The following is a 17,989-nucleotide window of genomic DNA, read 5'->3' on the forward strand; positions in this document are numbered from 1 at the left end:
GGGGGGGCGGGGGGGATTGTGTACCAATGAGGGAGTTTTGCTTTTGCTTTTCAAGGAGAGGAGCAAATGGGGGGGGAGGGGGGAGGGGTTTGTGCGGGGAGAAGGGTGAAACAATGAATGAATGGAATCCCAAAATTTCTGTAGATGTTCATTGAAATGAAAAATAAACAACCTAAATTAAAAAAAAATAGATTTTTGTACCCCTATGGTCATAGCTATAAAGTTTTTAGCTGCTGCCTCATTCAGTAAATGATAATTGACTATGATAGTTATAATTTTTATTTTGGCATGAACATAGCCCATTGAATGATAATAAACTATATGGTGCTTTAGAAGTCTAGTAAGATAAAAAGATGTTGAAAGTTTCTTGTTGTTACATTATTAATAATTTCTTAGCCAACATATTAAGATGTTTCAGCTACAGATCTGATGTGTGATTTCTAATTACTTTTTAAAATTTTTTTTTAAAAATCTTGCTATTTTTTTGTGTTTACCTCTCTAAGGTACTGAGGAGCAACAATGTTAGTCTGGAGACTAAGGTGCACCTGACACAGGCCATTACTTGCTATGCATCAGAGAGCTGGACAGTGACTAGGGATGATAGAAGGAGAGTTGATGCCTTTGAGCTTTGGTGCTGGAGAAGAGTATTGAATATATCATGGACTGCTAGGAGAACAAACAAGTTCATCCTGGAGAGGGTGAAGCCAAGCTGATCCCTGGAGGCAAGGATTCTGAAGCTCCATCTGACATACTTTGGACATGTTGCAAGGCGAGATCAGTCCTTGGAGAGCGATGTCATGCTTGGGAGGGTAGAGGGACAGTGCAGGAGAGGAAGACCCTCTATGTGACGGATTGATTTAGTCACTGGGGTAATGGGGGTAGGTGTGTCAGAGACAATAAGATTGGCAAGAGAAAGCAAAGTTTAGGGCTATTGTACATAAGGTCGTTATGAGTTTCAAGTGACTCGACGACAGCACATAACAACAACCACCGTCAAATTGGATCTGACTGGTACAGGAGGATATTGCCCCTCCTTCCCCAGCAGAGCATCTGTCTAATCACTTTTGACCAGGGTAACTATCATAGAGTTGGCCAGTGCTCCTAGGTCATGTTCATCAGGAGCAACTTGTCCTGCACTTGTCCTACACTCCTCACTTGCAGTGAGAAGAATTTCTTTAAAGCAAACCCACTGCCAGTGGAGTAGATTCTGACTCAAGTTTTTCTGTACTGTAGAGTAGAGCTTTCCCCATAGAATTTCTCAGTTTAGGAAACCAGCTGCCTCATCTTTGACAGCTACCGTGAAGCTAGCAGACCAGCCCTTAACCCTCTTTGTCACCAAAGCTCCTCCTTGATAATTTGCTTTTGGTGACTTAGGAGGAAAATACTAAGAAAAATTTTTAGATGTGAATTTCCTTTTACACCATCTTTGTTTCCTAAAGTTTAATTTTGTTTGTTGTGGTTGATGTTTACAGATCTTGTTCTTTTTTAAAATTCTTCACTTATGACAGTAGTTGTATTTACCACAATGATCAACTATTACGATAATCTATTTCCAGTTTTTGCCAATACCTTTAATGGAGGCATGGTACCCCCTAAGTACTGAGTCCTCCTTTTCCCTTTTCCCCCTCTCTATGTATCCCTCAGTTCCAGCTGGACCTTAGGATGGCCTCTTACATCTTGAGAAGGGACATGTATGAAACACTTAGGGCTCTTAGGCTTTCTTTTCATCCCAATTGGGTGTCTTTAATCCACGGTGCTCAGGCCTGCTTTTAATTGTTTTTGGTCATTCTTCTAGGTCATATAGTGGCCTAGTGGGCAGAAAATGATGCTACCAAGCCAAAGGTGGGTGACTCTAATCTGCGGCCCTCAGTCCTGTCTCTAATTGTTTTTGGTGAAACATTCTTCAATGTCATATAGCCCTGGTCTGTCCACTTGCTATACAGAGAAGTAATTCATGGTTGCTGTGAAGCTGAACACTGTGACACTGATGTGACTAATGCAAGAATGATTACCCATGGTGGACAGTGTTTGGCAGAACTCCCCGATTAAAACAAGCTTGGAAGCAGAAGTGGCATCCACTTCTGAAATAGCTTGCCTCTGGAAACCCTACGAACCTGGAGAAAAGACGAAAGTTCTACAAGTGTTCAGGTCTTTCATTCATAGGGTCACTATGAGTCACCTATAACCTGATGGCATTTAACAACAACATACATACATATATATATAAATACCTACATCTGTAATCACTAATAAATGTTGGCCTTTTATGCACTTACCTTTTCTCTGACTTGGAAGCAGGAGTGACATCTACTTCCTAAACAACAGGCCTCTGGTAACTATGAACTTTGATAAATGACGATAGTCCTAGAAAACGCTTCAGGCCTTTTGTTCATAGGGTCGCTAAGAGTCATGCTCGAATCAACAGCAATCAACAGCAACATATTCATAGCGGCGGTATTCACAATAGACAAATTGCATAGGGAAAATCTTCTGTCATGGACCTCTCCAGAGTGCTGAAAAGCAACAATGTCAGTCTAGAGACAAAGGTGCTCCTAATCCAAGCCATGGTCTTCTCAATTACTTGTTATACTTCAGAGAGCTGGACAATGACTGAGGATGAAAGAAGAATCAATGCCTTCATATTGTGGTGCTGGAGAAGAGTCTTGAACATACCATGAACTGCCAAGAAAACAAATCGGTCTAAGAGAGGGTAAAACCAAGTTTCTCCTTGCAAGCTAGAATTTTGAAGCTCCATCTTACATACTTTGGGCACATTGCAGGGAAAGACCAATCCTTGGAGAAGGATATCATGCTTGGAAGGGTGCAGGGACAGTGCAGGAGAGAAAGTCCTCAGATAAAATGGATTGATAACAGTATCTGGGGCAATGGGGGTTGGTGTATTTGAATTAGTGAGACTGGCTCAGGACAGGAAAGGGTTCAGACCTGCTGTACATAGGGTTGCTATACATCGCAGGCGACTCAACAGCTCATAACAACAACAACAACAACATACGATATTGGTTGTTTTTTATTTAAGCCTCTTTTTTAGAGTCAACAAGACCTTGGGCAGGGAATTTGTATTTAAAAGTCTGTTGTTATATTTTGGAGGAAGATTCTTCTAAGTGGTCTTCTGTCAATATGCTGTACTGAGGTAACCTGGGTTGCTGTGATGCTGAACCTTGTGCCACAGTGTTTGGTGGAGCTCCCAGTTTAAGAGAAGTTTGGCATCCACTTCCTAAACAATAAGCATCTGAAAACTCTATGAACTTTGATAAATATCTATAGTTCTAGAAAGGCTTCAGGCCATTTGTTCATAGGGTTGCTATGAGTCGTGTTCAACTTGAAGGCAATCAACTACAATAACAACATTCATAGCAGCACTATTCACTAAAGCAAGAAAATGGAAACAGCCAAAGCACCCATCTACAAATGAGAAATTGTGGTACATTCACAAAATGGAATATTATGCAGCTCTAACTAAGGAGCGCAGATATCCTAGTGGTAAAAAGTTTTGCTGCAATCCCAAAGGCACGAGGTTCAAACCTGCCAGCTTCTTTGTAGAAGTATGGGCAGTCTCCTCCTGTACATTTACTGCCTCTGAAAACGCACTAAAGGATCTACTTTGTGTTGGTTCTCATTCCATGGCACACAACACAAGAAGGACAGTGATTACATAAAATACAACATGGGAGAGTCTAGAGAGCATTATGCTGAGTGTGAACTAACTCGGTCTCGCAAGGACAAATACTGCATAAGTCCATTATTGTAAAAATAGAAGGATAACTAGTAAGATGTATATAAATGTCAAAAAAGATTAAGGGGGAAGGGTTGAAATCACTGGGATAGCAGGGTAGTGGATGGATTAGGAGAGTGAAGGGATAGGAAAGATACAGTGGGGACTCAAAAAGGCAAGGTAGTAATAGGCATAGGTCAATAGTGATTAATGCTATAAAATGCAGTGTATAAATAACTGGATGAAATACACACACACAAAAATAGATCATTTTCTAGATTTAGGTTGCTTTGGTGGCTTAGTAGTAAGGAGTTTTTCTACCAACTTAAAGGTACACTGTTCAAATCTACCAGATGCTCCTCAGAAGAATAATGGTACTCCTGTGAGATGTACAGCCTCTGGAAAATCCATTGGAGAGTCAGCTATGAGTTGATTCCAACTCAGTGGTACATAACAACATTCTAGATTTTAGCCTAATAGCAGTAGAAAAGTTCTCTAAAAGTGCACTTAACTCTGAGTTCTTGCTTTTAGGGAAATATTAGCATATTAAGAAAGAGTGACTATGAGGATAAGAGATCTAAAGTTTATATCATATTTGAAATACTTAGTCCAAAGATTTTAAAGAAAAAATTCGTTATATAGTGCATGAAGAAATGGGAGGCAGATCTTGCCTGAATGTGAGAAACAGCTTCCTAATCCCCAGAATTAGTCGTGGATAGAGTGGGACTGCCTGAGAACCCTGTGACTGGGAAGCAGAGTGCAGAAAAACGCTGCAAGCCTCCTGGCCAGGAAGCTGCAGCCAGCTTTGTTGCCTTTGGTAGGGGTGGTCTTGTTGGGGTGTTTGTGTTCTACTGGTCTGTGCTTCTCTTACCCCAGTGCTGTCAATCAGATTATATATATCCCTTCCACACCATGTAACAGATTTATCAGATATTTGTCTTTGGCTCCACAATCAACACTCTTGGTACCAGCAGCCAGGAAATTAAAAGACAAATTGCATTGGGGGAAAGTCTGCTGTCAGCGATCTCTCCAAAATATTGAAGAGTAACGTCGTCTGTATGGAGACTAAGGTGCGCCTGATCCAAGCCATAGATAGTCTTTGCAATTACTTGCTGTGCATCAGAAAACTGAACAATGACTAGGGGTGATAGAAGAAAAATTAATGCCTTTGAGCTGTGGTGCTGGAAAGGAGTATTGAATATACCATTATCTGCTAGGAGAACATACAGGTTTGTCCTAGAGAGGGTGAGACCAGGCTATTCCTTGGAGATGGTAAGATGGGCACAGGATAGAACAGGGTTTAGGGCTATTATACATAGGGTTGCTATAAGTCTCAGGCAACTTGATGGCACATAACAACAATCATGAGACATTGTAAAAATAAATTTTTTAAATGAAGTACTCAGTAGTGGTATTCCTATTACTATATATTTGAAGTTGCATGTATTGAATTACATGATTGCCAGATGCAAGCAAGTCCTACTACTTGTTGATATGAAGCAGTCAACATTCTGCAGGTTTCCAAAGCTGTAAATTTAATAGGAGATTACCCATCTTTCTTCTGTGGAGCAGCTTGTGAATTTGAACCATCAGAGAGGTGTAGCCTTTGAGTTAACAGTACAGCTCTTTATGGACTGTTGTTGTGTATCATTGAGTCAGAACTAACCTGTAGTTGACCCTCCAGCAGGTTTTCAGAGCCAGTAAATCATTTGAGGAGAACAGCCCATTTTTTTCCCACAGAGCAGCTGGTACATTCAAACAGAGTACCTTTGAGATGACAGTACAGCTCCTCACCACCACTAAGGTACCAGAGCTCCCTAGCCTACCAGAACTCCTCCCTAGTTTGTAAGCAGAAGCGTCCTTTCAAGAAAAGAAGAAAAAGCATATTCCGAAAAACTCCAGAATAATAAGAAAACTGACTACATAAGGGATATTTTTATCTTTATGTGTAACTAGGAAGACCAAAGATAAAAGAGGAATTGGATGTTTTTCTAGGGGACATTTGGACATCATGCATTTAACATTTTCATTTTAATGGAAATAAACAGCAGGCAAGAAAGTGTTTAGTATAATAGCCTTTAACACCCTTTTAACAACCCCCTGGTGGCACAATGGTTAAATCACTCAGCTGCTGACCACCAGCAAGTCAGCTGTTTAAACCCACTAGTTCCTCTACAGGAGAAAGAAGAGGCTATCTGCTTTTGTAAAGATTTACAGCCTTTGAAATCATAGCAGGCAGTTTTACTCTGTCCTACAGGGTCGCTTTTCAAAATCAACTCAACAGCAGAGGGTTGGTCCAGTAGCCTGTAATCTGCAATTAGATAGGGAGTTGAAAGGCAAGGAGGATTGGACTTAATTGTGAGTGAAGTGATGGATGGAGCAGAGTTCTCATTTGGAATTGGAACCGTGAGTAGGAATAGTCTCCAAACCATGTGAATCTGGAGGAGCAGCTTGAGAGTAGAGAATGACAGAGATCCAAGCACTCTAGGACGGAGTGCTGGTGGAAGTTTCCGCTTCCTGGGCAAAAGCTAGGATGCAACTGTCCTACTTTTCTTTCTCCTATGTGCACTCACTGATTTGCTTTGTTGATAGAGAGGAAAGGAACATATTCTGCCCTGTGATCTTGTGTAAATGGATTCCTAGGGATTTGAATTGACTTAGCATATACATTTCAGAAAATGAGTCCTGTCTTTCCCTTAAAACAGGTTTATTTGTTAGACTTGAGCTCAAAATATAGTTTCCTTCTTGGTCTTCACCATCATCGTGTCTATTTTAACGTGGTGAGGTCGAGTGAGATGAATGAGTTGAGGTGTTAGGTATAGAGGAAAGTGACAGCAGAATGCTGAGTCAAAAAATCTGATTGCAAACCCCAAACTGTTGCTTGGCATATGGGGCATAATGATCTCTGCAGGAAGAGATGCAATTCTGTGGGCACTCAGGCTTCACTCTGAGGTCTGTCTTCATGGACTAATGCATCTCTTGTTGATCTTTCCTTTTGGGAACAATGCAGCAAGCAAAGGCTACCAAAAGAAAATGCCACACACCCAGCGAGGCTACTCCAGTGAAGCGGAGGCATGAAACACCGTTTTCCCCCGCCAAGAAATCTGGTATTACAAAAACTCAGAAGACTTTTAAGGAAAAGGCACAAAAATCATTTTCTCCTAAGAAGTACTCATCTGGCACCGGTAATGTAAAACAAGAGGAGAAACCATGTATTAAGACTTCATCTTTGTTTAAAAACAACCCTGAAATTCCAGAACTTCCCAGGTATGTCCAGGTATAGATGCACTTTAGGGATAAAAGAAATGAAATGTATTCTGGCCTTTTTGCATTTTGGAGCTGATGTCTGGATTTCTGTTTACCATTTGTAGACCTGCAGTAAAGCAGGTGCAAGAGAAAGTGTTTACCTCAGATGCTTTTCAGGAGCTGGACCTCCACCCACATCTGGTAAGTTATGTCTCAGTCTGTTCACTCATTCAGCATGCCTCTGAAATGATAGTTCTAGGAAGAGAAATTAAAGAATGGTTATTTCTGCTCTAACGTAACTGAAGGGACTCGAGTTGATATGGAACTCTTCTGGGCAACTTAAGTTTGTTTAGGTTATTTTGCACTATCTCCTCACACTTTGTTGTTGTTTTATTTAAGAACTAAAGATTTTCCTTTAGGGCTGTGACTTCACATACCAGACTTAAGATAGCCTGCTAAGGCATTGAGATCATTTTGGTGGTAGGAATTACAGGAGAGGAAACTGTACTGATACCTTGCTGTTAAGGAATGCAGAGGCTGTTGTAATTCACATTTTTTTTAAAACTAAGGTTTTTTTATTGGTTAATTTACAAAGTTTGTATACATTGTATATTCACATTGTGTTTCAGACAGTCATTCTAATTATATTTTATATAATAAATTACCCCTGGACCTTGACTGTGATTACCCTGTCTTTACACCTGGATCCTTCCCATTTCCTTCCTTCCCTCCCTCCACCCACCAAATTGTGCAACCCTGTGGTTTCACCCCTACCCAGCTTCAGCCATTCCTCCCCTAAGTTTCATACATGTTTTACTAGTTACCCTATTTTTATAATAATAATCTTATGCAGTCCTTATATTTTATATAAATAAATGGATACTTTTTTTAAACTATGAGGTTCCAAATGTCTTATTGGTAAAGAAGGAGAATACACTTTCAGTTATTCTTGATTTTTTTTTTTCTCATGCAGTCATAGTTTACACACCTCTTGTTTAAACATAGCTTTTTCCCCTGGATGACTTGTAGCGGCTGTCCTGAACATTGTAGGATATGTCCTTTATGTCTTTTTATCATCTCACTTGTTAGGACCAAACCAGACATTGTAATCATTCCATTTCCCCCCCCCCTTTTTTTTCCTTATTGCCATTAAATATATTTTTACCAAAACCTGAAAAGTTTATATATATATATTATCTTTTAGATTTCCACAATAAATACAGTCCTAAAAATGTCCAGTATGACCAGGTAAGAATTCCAGACCATTGTTACTTTTCTTAGAGCTCATGTATAGTCAGATGAAATTCAAATTGTCAGTGGAAGAGCAGATTTTTGTCTTGGCATTGGGAAAAAATGCCTGCTGTTGACCACCAGAAGCTCAGAATATCACTTAGCCAATCAGTGTTCCCATTTTCCCTGTTCAATGAAGTAACTATGTCTCCATCCACTTCTGCTATTGGAAGAGTATCAGTATAAATCTGTGTCAGAGATTTCTGGTCCAGAAAAAGGTCTGCATAAGATCCCACTGTTGTCCGTGCTTCCCTGAAAAGAATTACTAATGATTCTTGGAAAGTAAAATTAGAGTAGTAAAAAGTATAAAGAAGAGATGAGCCCTTTTTTTTTACTGAATATGTTTCCATGAATTTTAATAATGAGTGCTTTTCACTTCTGTAATAAGAATATTAGAAAAAAATAAGGATCCCTTTTACCACTAATAAAGGTTTTTTTAAAATTAGCAAGCTGGTTAGTGAGTCTCACACTTGCCTTAGCATTTTTAATTAAGGACCAGAAATTTACTTGGAGCTTCAGTCTTTTGATGATTAGGAGTTTCTCACCACTCTCACTTGAATGTGGTGGCAGTTGATAGACAAATCAAAGTGTGGCAGGTGCATTTTTGTCTGTCCTATGTCTCTACTTGTAAACACAGCTGAGTAAATGTTTTCTCTTTTGGATTTGCAAGTGTTCAGAAGCAAAGTATTCCTGCATTACTGGGAGGCAGAGATGCTCTTGTGAGATCGCAGACAGGTTCAGGTCAGTTATCATTTCATTTCCTGATTTCTCAGATACGCAGACCTCTGATTACAGAGTCAGGTATCCATGTCTTGAGGAGAGTATGGTGTGTTTTGTTTTGTTTTTAATTTCAGATCACTGAGATTATTCTCCTAATGAAATAAAGGATGATGGATGATACCGTATCAGAAAGTCATCACCTTTTGCTGTTTTTCTTAGGAGGCTAAAGTCTTTGCCAAGTCTCAGTATCTATGACCAGAGCTGCCTATCCTCACTCTAGTGGAGAGATGAAAATTTTTTTCTGATATTAAAACATAGACCTCTGACTTGTGCTTACACTACTGTAGTAAATGATAGTCATTCTGCTCAAATACAGAAAACCTGTTTTGCTGTGTTCTAGACTAATCTAGACTGTATTTCTGACCCCTTTTTGCACTTATTGGCAAATCTTAACCACCATTTGAAATTCAGAATTTTGGTCATCTTTGGTTTCCCTTTAGTCTTTAGAGGCTGCCTCTACAGCAGAGGACTTTTGACTGACTGCAAAAGCCTACATAAGAGATTAAGGAGGACTTCAGGGAAGGAGTCCTCTATCTTGTAGAGACACTGTCAAGTTGCTTTTTTTGTATGATTCGGGAAAGGTATCGCCATCTCCCTTGTTAAATTGATAAAGGAAGTGAATGCCAACATTTTCAGTTGTGCTGAATTTACAAAGCAAGATTAGGTGTTACAGAGGACAAGTGACCACCCTTTGTACCTCTCCTGACTGTGTGATGATGGACATTCATTCTTTCCCTTGAATGTAGTAGGGGCCAAAGTGAACAACCTGTCTCCTTTGCAGCCTTTGCTTTTATGTCTATAAGGTTGTGATTTTATTGCTTTTACACTTTTTTTTAAAAGGTAAAACTCTTGCCTACTGCATCCCTGTAGTTCAGTCCCTCCAAGCAATGAAATTAAAAATACAGGTGAGTATAAAATGTGTTTTTCTGTTACTATTCATTGTATACATGCAGTCATCAGACTGAACCATAGCAGTAATATTGGAGCTGAAAGACTTGGTTTTCACTTAGTATTACCTCCTTTTAATTTATCCCATATACAGGTTGTATCTAACACTGTGTCCAGATTAGAATAGAATAAACATTTTATAATCATGATAATAGATGTGTTTGGTAACATTTCTAAAATGCTCCCAATGTGTCATGCCACATGCTTTTTGTATAGTATCTATACCACCGGCCCAGCTGTAGGGAGCTCTGGTGGCCTAGTAGTAAGGAGCTGATTTGTATGAAACACAATGTGAATGAAGAATAGGGTGAAAGACAATGTATACAAACTTTCTAAGCAAACCAATTTAAAAAACCCAACAAACTGTTTACAGCCCTAAAAACCAATGAAGGGTTGCTATGAGTTAAAATTGGCGCACAAACAGTAGATATTTTAATGGGGTCTTGTTTATGTCATTCTGCAGTGCTTCACATTTATTAAATATGAAAATCCATGCAATGTAAAAAAGATTATGAGTCATATTTTTTTAAATTATAGGCACATTATTTACATGGGCACATTTGTGGGAAAACATAATAACTGCTGCAATCATGTATTGAGTAATTATAAAAGTGAATTTCCTTTACAGTTCTATTTGGTTCAGAGAGTAGATTCCTCAATGCTGTGATTTGATGGCAGAGGCTATTTATGGGTATCTATGTAGAAGGAGCTCTGCTGGTATCTTGGATCATGTTGAATTGCTAACCTGTAGGTCAGCAGTTCGAATCCACGAGCTACTCTACAAGCTAAAGATGGACATCATACACCCATAAAAATAGTCAGCCTTGAAACCTATTTGGAGGGTTACCATGAGTTGGAATTGACTCAGTGGCACTGGGTTTGATTTTGGGTTTTGTGTTAAATAGGGAACAAGTCTCTCTCTTTTCCACCGTACATAGATAGCATGGCACCTCATACAACATAGTTAGTCAATAAATGCCTAAAAATTATTCAATCTGGAGCTATCCAGTAATGCTCTCGTCTTAAGCCTTTAATCTTGGGACTCATATGAACGTTTAATTCCAACTTTCTATCCTAATTTCTCTATCCTATTTTCTTCTGACTAGAAAGGCTGAAAATCGTATTTAAAACAATAGTTTGCCCTGATTATAGGTACAAACACACACAAGCACTTCATTAGTGAGCTTGATAGTTGGGCTGTTATACTAAACATTTATCTTTTTTGTTGTTGTTGTTGTGTATCATCAAATTGGAACCAACCCATAGCTAACCCTCCAGCAAGTTTTCAGAAACAGTAAAGCACACAGAAGGTGATTGCCCATCTTTCTCTAGCAAAGCAGCTGGTGAATTCAAACCACATACATTTGGGTTGGCAGCATAATTCATTACTACTAAGCCAGTAGAGCTCCCTAGAATTTATCTTTAGCTTTGAATAATCTTAGTTGTGCATATAGATCAAAGAGGCCAAAATTGGATTTCTTAGGAATTTGCCACATTCCTTGGGTTTAGGCTTTATGTCAGACCCCAGCAAACAGTCCCATGAAGAGCTTTAGTTATTTTCAGTTGAGTGGAAATGGCGAGAGCAGAAATAGGAAATAAAGTACATGCATAAAGCAGATGAGAGGAGCTCACTAATTTTTTCTTAGTTTGGGTGTCTAGACTAGAAGTATAGCAGGTTTACTTGCTATCTGTGTGACAGGTAACGATAAACCCAAAGACTCAACCCACATGGCATTGAATCATTTCCAATTCTCATGTGTTCATAGGGTTCTTATTGACTGTGATCCTATGGAAGTAGATTCATAGGCCTTCTTCCAAGGTGCCTCTGGCTGGATTCAAACTGCCAAGCTTTTGATTAATGTTTAGCCATAATTCATAGACCAAAACAAATATCCGTAAATCCAAAGTGCATGAATAAGGAACTGAATAAATAAATGGAGAAAAAGGAAGAGCCCTTCTTTTTTAAAAAAATTTTTTTATTTTATTTTTTTAATAATTTTAATGAACATTTAGAGAGAATTTGGATTTCCATTCATTCATTGCTGCACTTCTCTACCCGCCCAGCCCTCTCCCCCCCCCCCCCAGTTCGCTCCTGTCTTTCAAAAGTAAAAGAAAGACTCACTCCCTGGTACACAATCCCCCCACATCCCTCCCACCGCCCCCAGTACATTCCACTATGCAACTTTAGGAAAAGCCCTTCTTATACTAGAATACCAATTATTAAGTGCAGAAGGAGTGATGGAAATAGAAAAATTATCATTTGGCAAATGCCAAAGTAATTAGTACATTCAAGAAAGTATGATGAAAAACAAAATTATATATAGCGTCGAAATATTTCCCCACAAATTACTTTTTAATTAAAAAGGAGAAAACAGTAACAGTATCATGAGAAATCCTGGTTATCACTACTATAACCAAGTGGTGCAGGTTAGCATCACCCAAACTGAGATGTGTCGGTATCACGTGCCTTCTCAGATATGATGATGCACTCAGACAGGTACAGCATCATTTATAGTTGTATTCTACCAAAAATGCAGGACCTGAACTTAACCATAGGAGATTCAAATCAAAGAACATTCTTCAAAGTTAACTAATTAGTGGTTTGGTTTTTTTCTTGTATACTTACCTGTTTGGGGTTGAGGGGTTTTTAAATATTTCATTTATTGTTCTTTTCTGAGTGACATTTTATAAATCTTGATGGGATTTCATTCGATCAGTGCTTGCTTTCAACAGCAAACTGAAATTGTGTACCAAGTTAAAGGAGACTGAAGAGACATGAGGAGCCTTGGTGATGTAGTTTGCAATGGTACATTATTCTTGAGTGTCTTAATTGAGGGAATGGCTGTTGAATAATTAGTTGAGGGAATTTAAATGTGCTCAGGTGTGGTTTAAATGTGATGTATGAATGAGCATTCCATTGTTAATGTACCGTTGAGTCAGAACTGATACTTGCCTGACTCTCCAGTGATTTTTTTAGAGACTATAAATCACCTGGGAAGGAATAACCCATCTCTTTCTTTCAGAGCAGCTGATGGAGTCAAACCTCACACCTTTGGGTTGGCAGCACATCTCCCCTATCCACTAGGCTAATGAAGAGCTCCCTATGTAGTCCATTGTTATTGTTGTCATTGTCATGTACCATGAAGTTGGTATCAACCCAACTCATAACTGACCCTCCAGCAGATTTTTAAAAGCAGTAAATCACACAAAAGATTGCCCATCTTTCTTCTTCGGAGCTGTTGGTAGTACCTAGGAAAAGAAGAACAAGAGTAAATTATTATAATAATACAGTAAAACAACTGCATTCACTGATGTCTCCAGGAGAACCTTTTGTTAGTAGAGGATCTTTCTGCATACAAAGTTGAACAATTTGGAACTTTTACAGTGCAGTCAGTCTTCATTCCATAAACCTGTGAAGTAGAGAAATTAGATGGCATCCCTACACTCTGGTGGCTTAGTGGACAGGCAGTTCAAATCCACCAATTGCTCCGCCAGAGAAAGATGGTTAGTCTCTTCCCATGCAGTTAACAGCCTTTGAGAACCCACTGGAGGATCAGCTAAGTTGGTTCTGACTCAAAGGCAATGAATGAAGGATCTAAACAGGCATTATACTTGATGGTTCTGTTTAAGCCTTGGTTCTCTTGGTTTACTTTAGTTAAGTAATTTTGTCCCTGTGTCTTGGTGTCTTCACTTGTGTGAGGAGGTAATAGCTGTACCTATCTTCTAGAGTAGCAATGAAGATTAAGTGAGTTAATATATTGGAAGTGTTGAGAATTATTTAATTCACATAAAAAATTAAAATCTTTTGCATCGAGTTAATTCCAGGTGTCAGGGAACCTGTAAGACAGAGAAATGTCTTAAAGGCTTTCCAAGACTAATCTTCACGGAAACTGACTGCCACATCTTTCTCACATGGAACAGCTAGTGGGTTTGAACTGTTTACTTTTTGATTAACAGACGAGTGCTTAACCACTATGCCAGTAGGGCATCTTAGCTGGTAACTAGTACCTGATAATGCTGAGTACCCTGTATTAGTTGTCATTATAAAAAACAAGGTCCCATGGCTAGTTTAAAGTCCAGTGCTTTGATTTGCTTCTATTTAGAACCATTAATTCATTTGCTCTGAGTTTTTCCTTTTGAATGTTAGTGACAGCTCACTCTATGAAAGACAATGTATGCCACGTAAACACAGGCCCTGATTTAATTCCTATTTCAAGTAATATTCAGTATAATTCCTTGGAGCTCATTATAAAATGATTTGACCTGTAAAAACCGTATCAGGAGAGAGCAACAAATTCAAGGCACCCAACAGATTTTGAAATTACTTTGGTGATGGGATAAGAATGGACTGCTTTTCTGTTTTCACTCTTTCCGTTATTTTGGCTCTGATTTTTCTAACATCACATCTATTCTTCCTTACTCACATCTGCCCTGCGAGGAATTGATTTTCCTTTCTTCTTCTCTGTGTAGTAACACCTTTTGAAATGTCAGAATCTCCTAACGTCATACTGTTGTACTAACGTGTTTACTGTTCCTCGCCTAGGCTTCTGTACCGTCTCACAAAGTTGATGTTGAGTACAGAGAATTCTAGTTTGAATTCCAAATCCTTTCCTCCATGTGGGTAAATGTTCCCTGTGCAAAACATGAAAACCATCCTTGTAATTGGATTGTTGTTAACTCTGAGCTGAGCTTCTACATTAACATTGTTTCAATTCATTCAATGTGTATGTGTGTGTGTGTATGTGTGAACACTTTTAATGTATAGGGCACCACTACCATAGGTATCTATAACAGACCACTTAGTAATTTTTATGACTATTTTTATTCTTTTTAAATATGGTGCACATGTTAATAAAATTAGAGAAGCACAAAATACTTACTCTACATGGGTGATTTTCTATTCTGGCTTTCCCCCTAGTGACATACCTCTCCCAAGATGCAGTATCATTGTTACCAGTCTATTGTTTGTTGTATTGCTCTGCATTGCAAGCAGATATAACTAACTATTCATGTTTTCCTTCACTCCTGTTATTTGGAAGGTGTTTTGGGGGCCTTTTCTCATTCTGTTTTGCTTTATTTGATTTGATATATAAATGTCTGCTTATTATGCTTGATGTTCTTCATCTTGTTTTAGTTCACTTAATACTTCGGGAATGATTTGTTATTGGTACCATATAGAGCTGCCTTAGCCTTTTTGATAGCTGCTTAGTGTTCCATTGTGTATATGGTGGTTGTTAGGTGATATTGAGTTGGAACCAACTAGCAGCTGATCCTTCAAGTTTTCATTTCATCACCCAGGAAGAGATTGTCCACCCTTCTCCTGTGGAGTAGCTGGGATTCGAACCATGTGCCTTTAGGACTGTAGCACGGCTTCTTACCACTATTGAAACATTTGTTTAATGGCAAGATTTAAATTATGTTTAATATGTTTTAGAAATAAAACTGTTATTAGTAGTCAACAGTCTGTAAAATATAATTTCATTTCTCATATAGGAGTATATGGGAGAAATTCTTATAAGCAGAATTTGCTTTTTATTTTGGTAGATAATAATGCCAAATTGAAACCAGAGGTTTTATATGAATTGTATTTTTGACAGTATAGTGAAGGGCCTGTTTTTCCGTTCTCCTGTCAATCCATTATTTTATTTTTGCAAATTTGAAAACCAAACACTATCAACCTATGGTTTTAATTTTACTTTCTCTTAAGAAGTAACATTGAGCATATTTTCATATGTACAAGCCAGATTTTGAGTTTTTATTTCAGTGAATTAGCTGTGTGTGCCTTTCATTTTTCTATTAATTTTTTTCCTCCTCAATGATTTATGGAACTTAATTATCAATTTTAAAAAGTAGTCTTTATTCTTATGTGTGATGTATTTTCCCCCTACATTGTTATTTGGTTTTTATATAAGGTGATTTTAAATGGTTTTATAATAAAGCTTAGCAGGATTTTCTTTTCATTTTGTTTTCCCAAGGGAAAGAAATACCCTTGTGTTATTTTTTAACTTTCTCTGTGTGTTGCAGTTTATTCTTAGTGACTTGTTTATATTAGTGTATTTCTATTGCTTATTTCTATTAGCATCAGTTTTTTAAATTGCTATTACTTTAAATTGTTTTAGCATCTGAAAGGGCCAACATTCCTACATTTATCTTTTTTCCAGAAACGTCTTGGTTATTCTTTTATAACATTACATATGTGTATGTTTGTGACATTATTATTAAATTTATAAATTTTATTTCTTCATTAATGTTCGTAAAATTGGCTTACTAGTATGTATAATAAACATTGTCTTTTCATAAAAAAATAAGACATCTGTCCATTATTCTGATATTATTTTAAGTTCTTAGTGTATTTAAATTTTTTTATATGTATTTTATCCATTTTTTGTTAAGCTTAATCTTTACTGCTATTGTGAGTTTTCCTTCCCCTTACATTTTATTTTCTAACTTCCTTTTTGAAAGGTTATTGATTATCTTAATATCAATTTTGCATTTAGCTACCTGCCTGAATTAGTTGTAACAGATTTTTGGTTGATTTTGTTAAAAGTTTTCTTTTAGGATAAATATCATTAATTGCTAAACTTTTTCACAGTGCCACCTTTCAAATTTTATGAACCATACTTCTTTCTCTTGTCTGGTTGCATTGGCCAGAACCTCCAGAACAATGTGGCATAATAAATGGAGGGAGCTGGTATCCTTGTCTTCTTCCTTTCTTTAATGAGAATGCCTCTAATGTTTGACATCCAGCCCCTCTTAAGTTCTTTCCATCTCGAGTCGTGTGATATTTGTGCCTTCTGCTCATGATGTTTCTTTCCTTTGTCAACAGCGCAGTGACGGTCCTTATGCTCTGGTACTAGTGCCAACAAGAGAGGTAAGCCGTCAAGTTTTAATAAGCACATTAATGATATTCTTTAGTTAATGATACTCTTTTTCCCTCCATATTACACAAATCACTGCACTCTCCTTTCTCCAGTAACTGTTCTCAGTTTCCTATCAAGGAGAAAAATTCAAATACTCTAGAAACTATGAAAAAAAAACACATTTCTTTATTGTCTAAAAGCACTACAGATTTCTCTCTCTTTAAAAGAATGGTAGGTTCTGTAATATTTTTTCATAACTTAATTTAAAAATGAAAGCAGTTACTTTTGAAAAGCTGGTTGTAAATTTTTTTAAGAAGCGAATTCTACCAAAAGTTTTACTTGTCCTTGAAAGTTAAGTGCCTTTGTGTATGTCTTCTGATTGGAGAGGTGGTTTCAGATTAAGGTGCCTGATTTCTATATCAAATGCTAAACACTTCCTTCCTGAGAATTGATCATGGAGCTGGAGGGTCCAGCTTAGCCTTTGATACAGCCTGTAGTACCCTGTCTCTGCTGAGTCCACGAAGAAGCAAGCATGGAAGCTATTTAAATTTTTACAGCAGCAAACTTGCTACTTCCCTAGGATGCTTCATGAATACTAAGCATGTAAGAACATATATATTCTTAGATAAAGGGGTTCTGCAAAGGCTTTTTGGTGATAGTTAATACCCTGTATTAGTTTTCACTCTTGCTGGTTTTGTCTGGGCATGGTGGTTTTGGTTTTGGTTTTTTATAAACTTGAGAAATGACTATCTCTCAGTCTTCAGAGATTGTTTCAATCTGGAATATTCTTAGGATGTTAACATATAACCATTAAAGCTAAGTTCTTAAAGGCTAGTCTGTTGCATTGTTGGTTTAATATCTCTCTTTATAGGTATATTCTTTCTCTTTTTAAAGAGAGCCAAAACCAGGTTGACTTTGTTTTCTTTTTCTCCCATTTTTTTTTGCGCATCATAAACTCGGCACTTTTCTGTTTGGCACTTTGGGAATTTGAGCCAGCAGAGGGAGCACAAAACACTATTTTTGCGTGTGCCCAAGAAAAGATGTGTTACCGTTCCCTCGTTTTTCCGAATTGACAGATTTGGGGACTAGATTAAGAGCATTATATATTTCAGAGTAGACTCTGTATGTAGAA

General features: G+C 37.8%; 1 protein-coding gene across 1 annotated transcript in view; it reads left to right on the top strand.

The window, feature by feature from the left end:
• DDX31 (DEAD (Asp-Glu-Ala-Asp) box polypeptide 31) overlaps positions 1-17,989 on the top strand; it is a 104,938-nt gene that overhangs the window by 10,452 nt on the left and 76,497 nt on the right. Inside the window, exons 2-7 of the mRNA XM_006894436.1 lie at positions 6,744-7,000; positions 7,105-7,180; positions 8,184-8,227; positions 8,940-9,010; positions 9,890-9,954; positions 16,824-16,868. Of these exons, the coding sequence (XP_006894498.1) occupies positions 6,744-7,000; positions 7,105-7,180; positions 8,184-8,227; positions 8,940-9,010; positions 9,890-9,954; positions 16,824-16,868 (558 nt within the window). The remainder of the gene's footprint in view (positions 1-6,743; positions 7,001-7,104; positions 7,181-8,183; positions 8,228-8,939; positions 9,011-9,889; positions 9,955-16,823; positions 16,869-17,989) is intronic.

This window comes from Elephantulus edwardii, unplaced genomic scaffold (genome assembly GCF_000299155.1).
Source record: "Elephantulus edwardii isolate Elephantulus edwardi_28Jun2011 unplaced genomic scaffold, EleEdw1.0 scaffold00141, whole genome shotgun sequence".
In the NCBI taxonomy this organism is placed as follows: domain Eukaryota; kingdom Metazoa; phylum Chordata; class Mammalia; order Macroscelidea; family Macroscelididae; genus Elephantulus; species Elephantulus edwardii.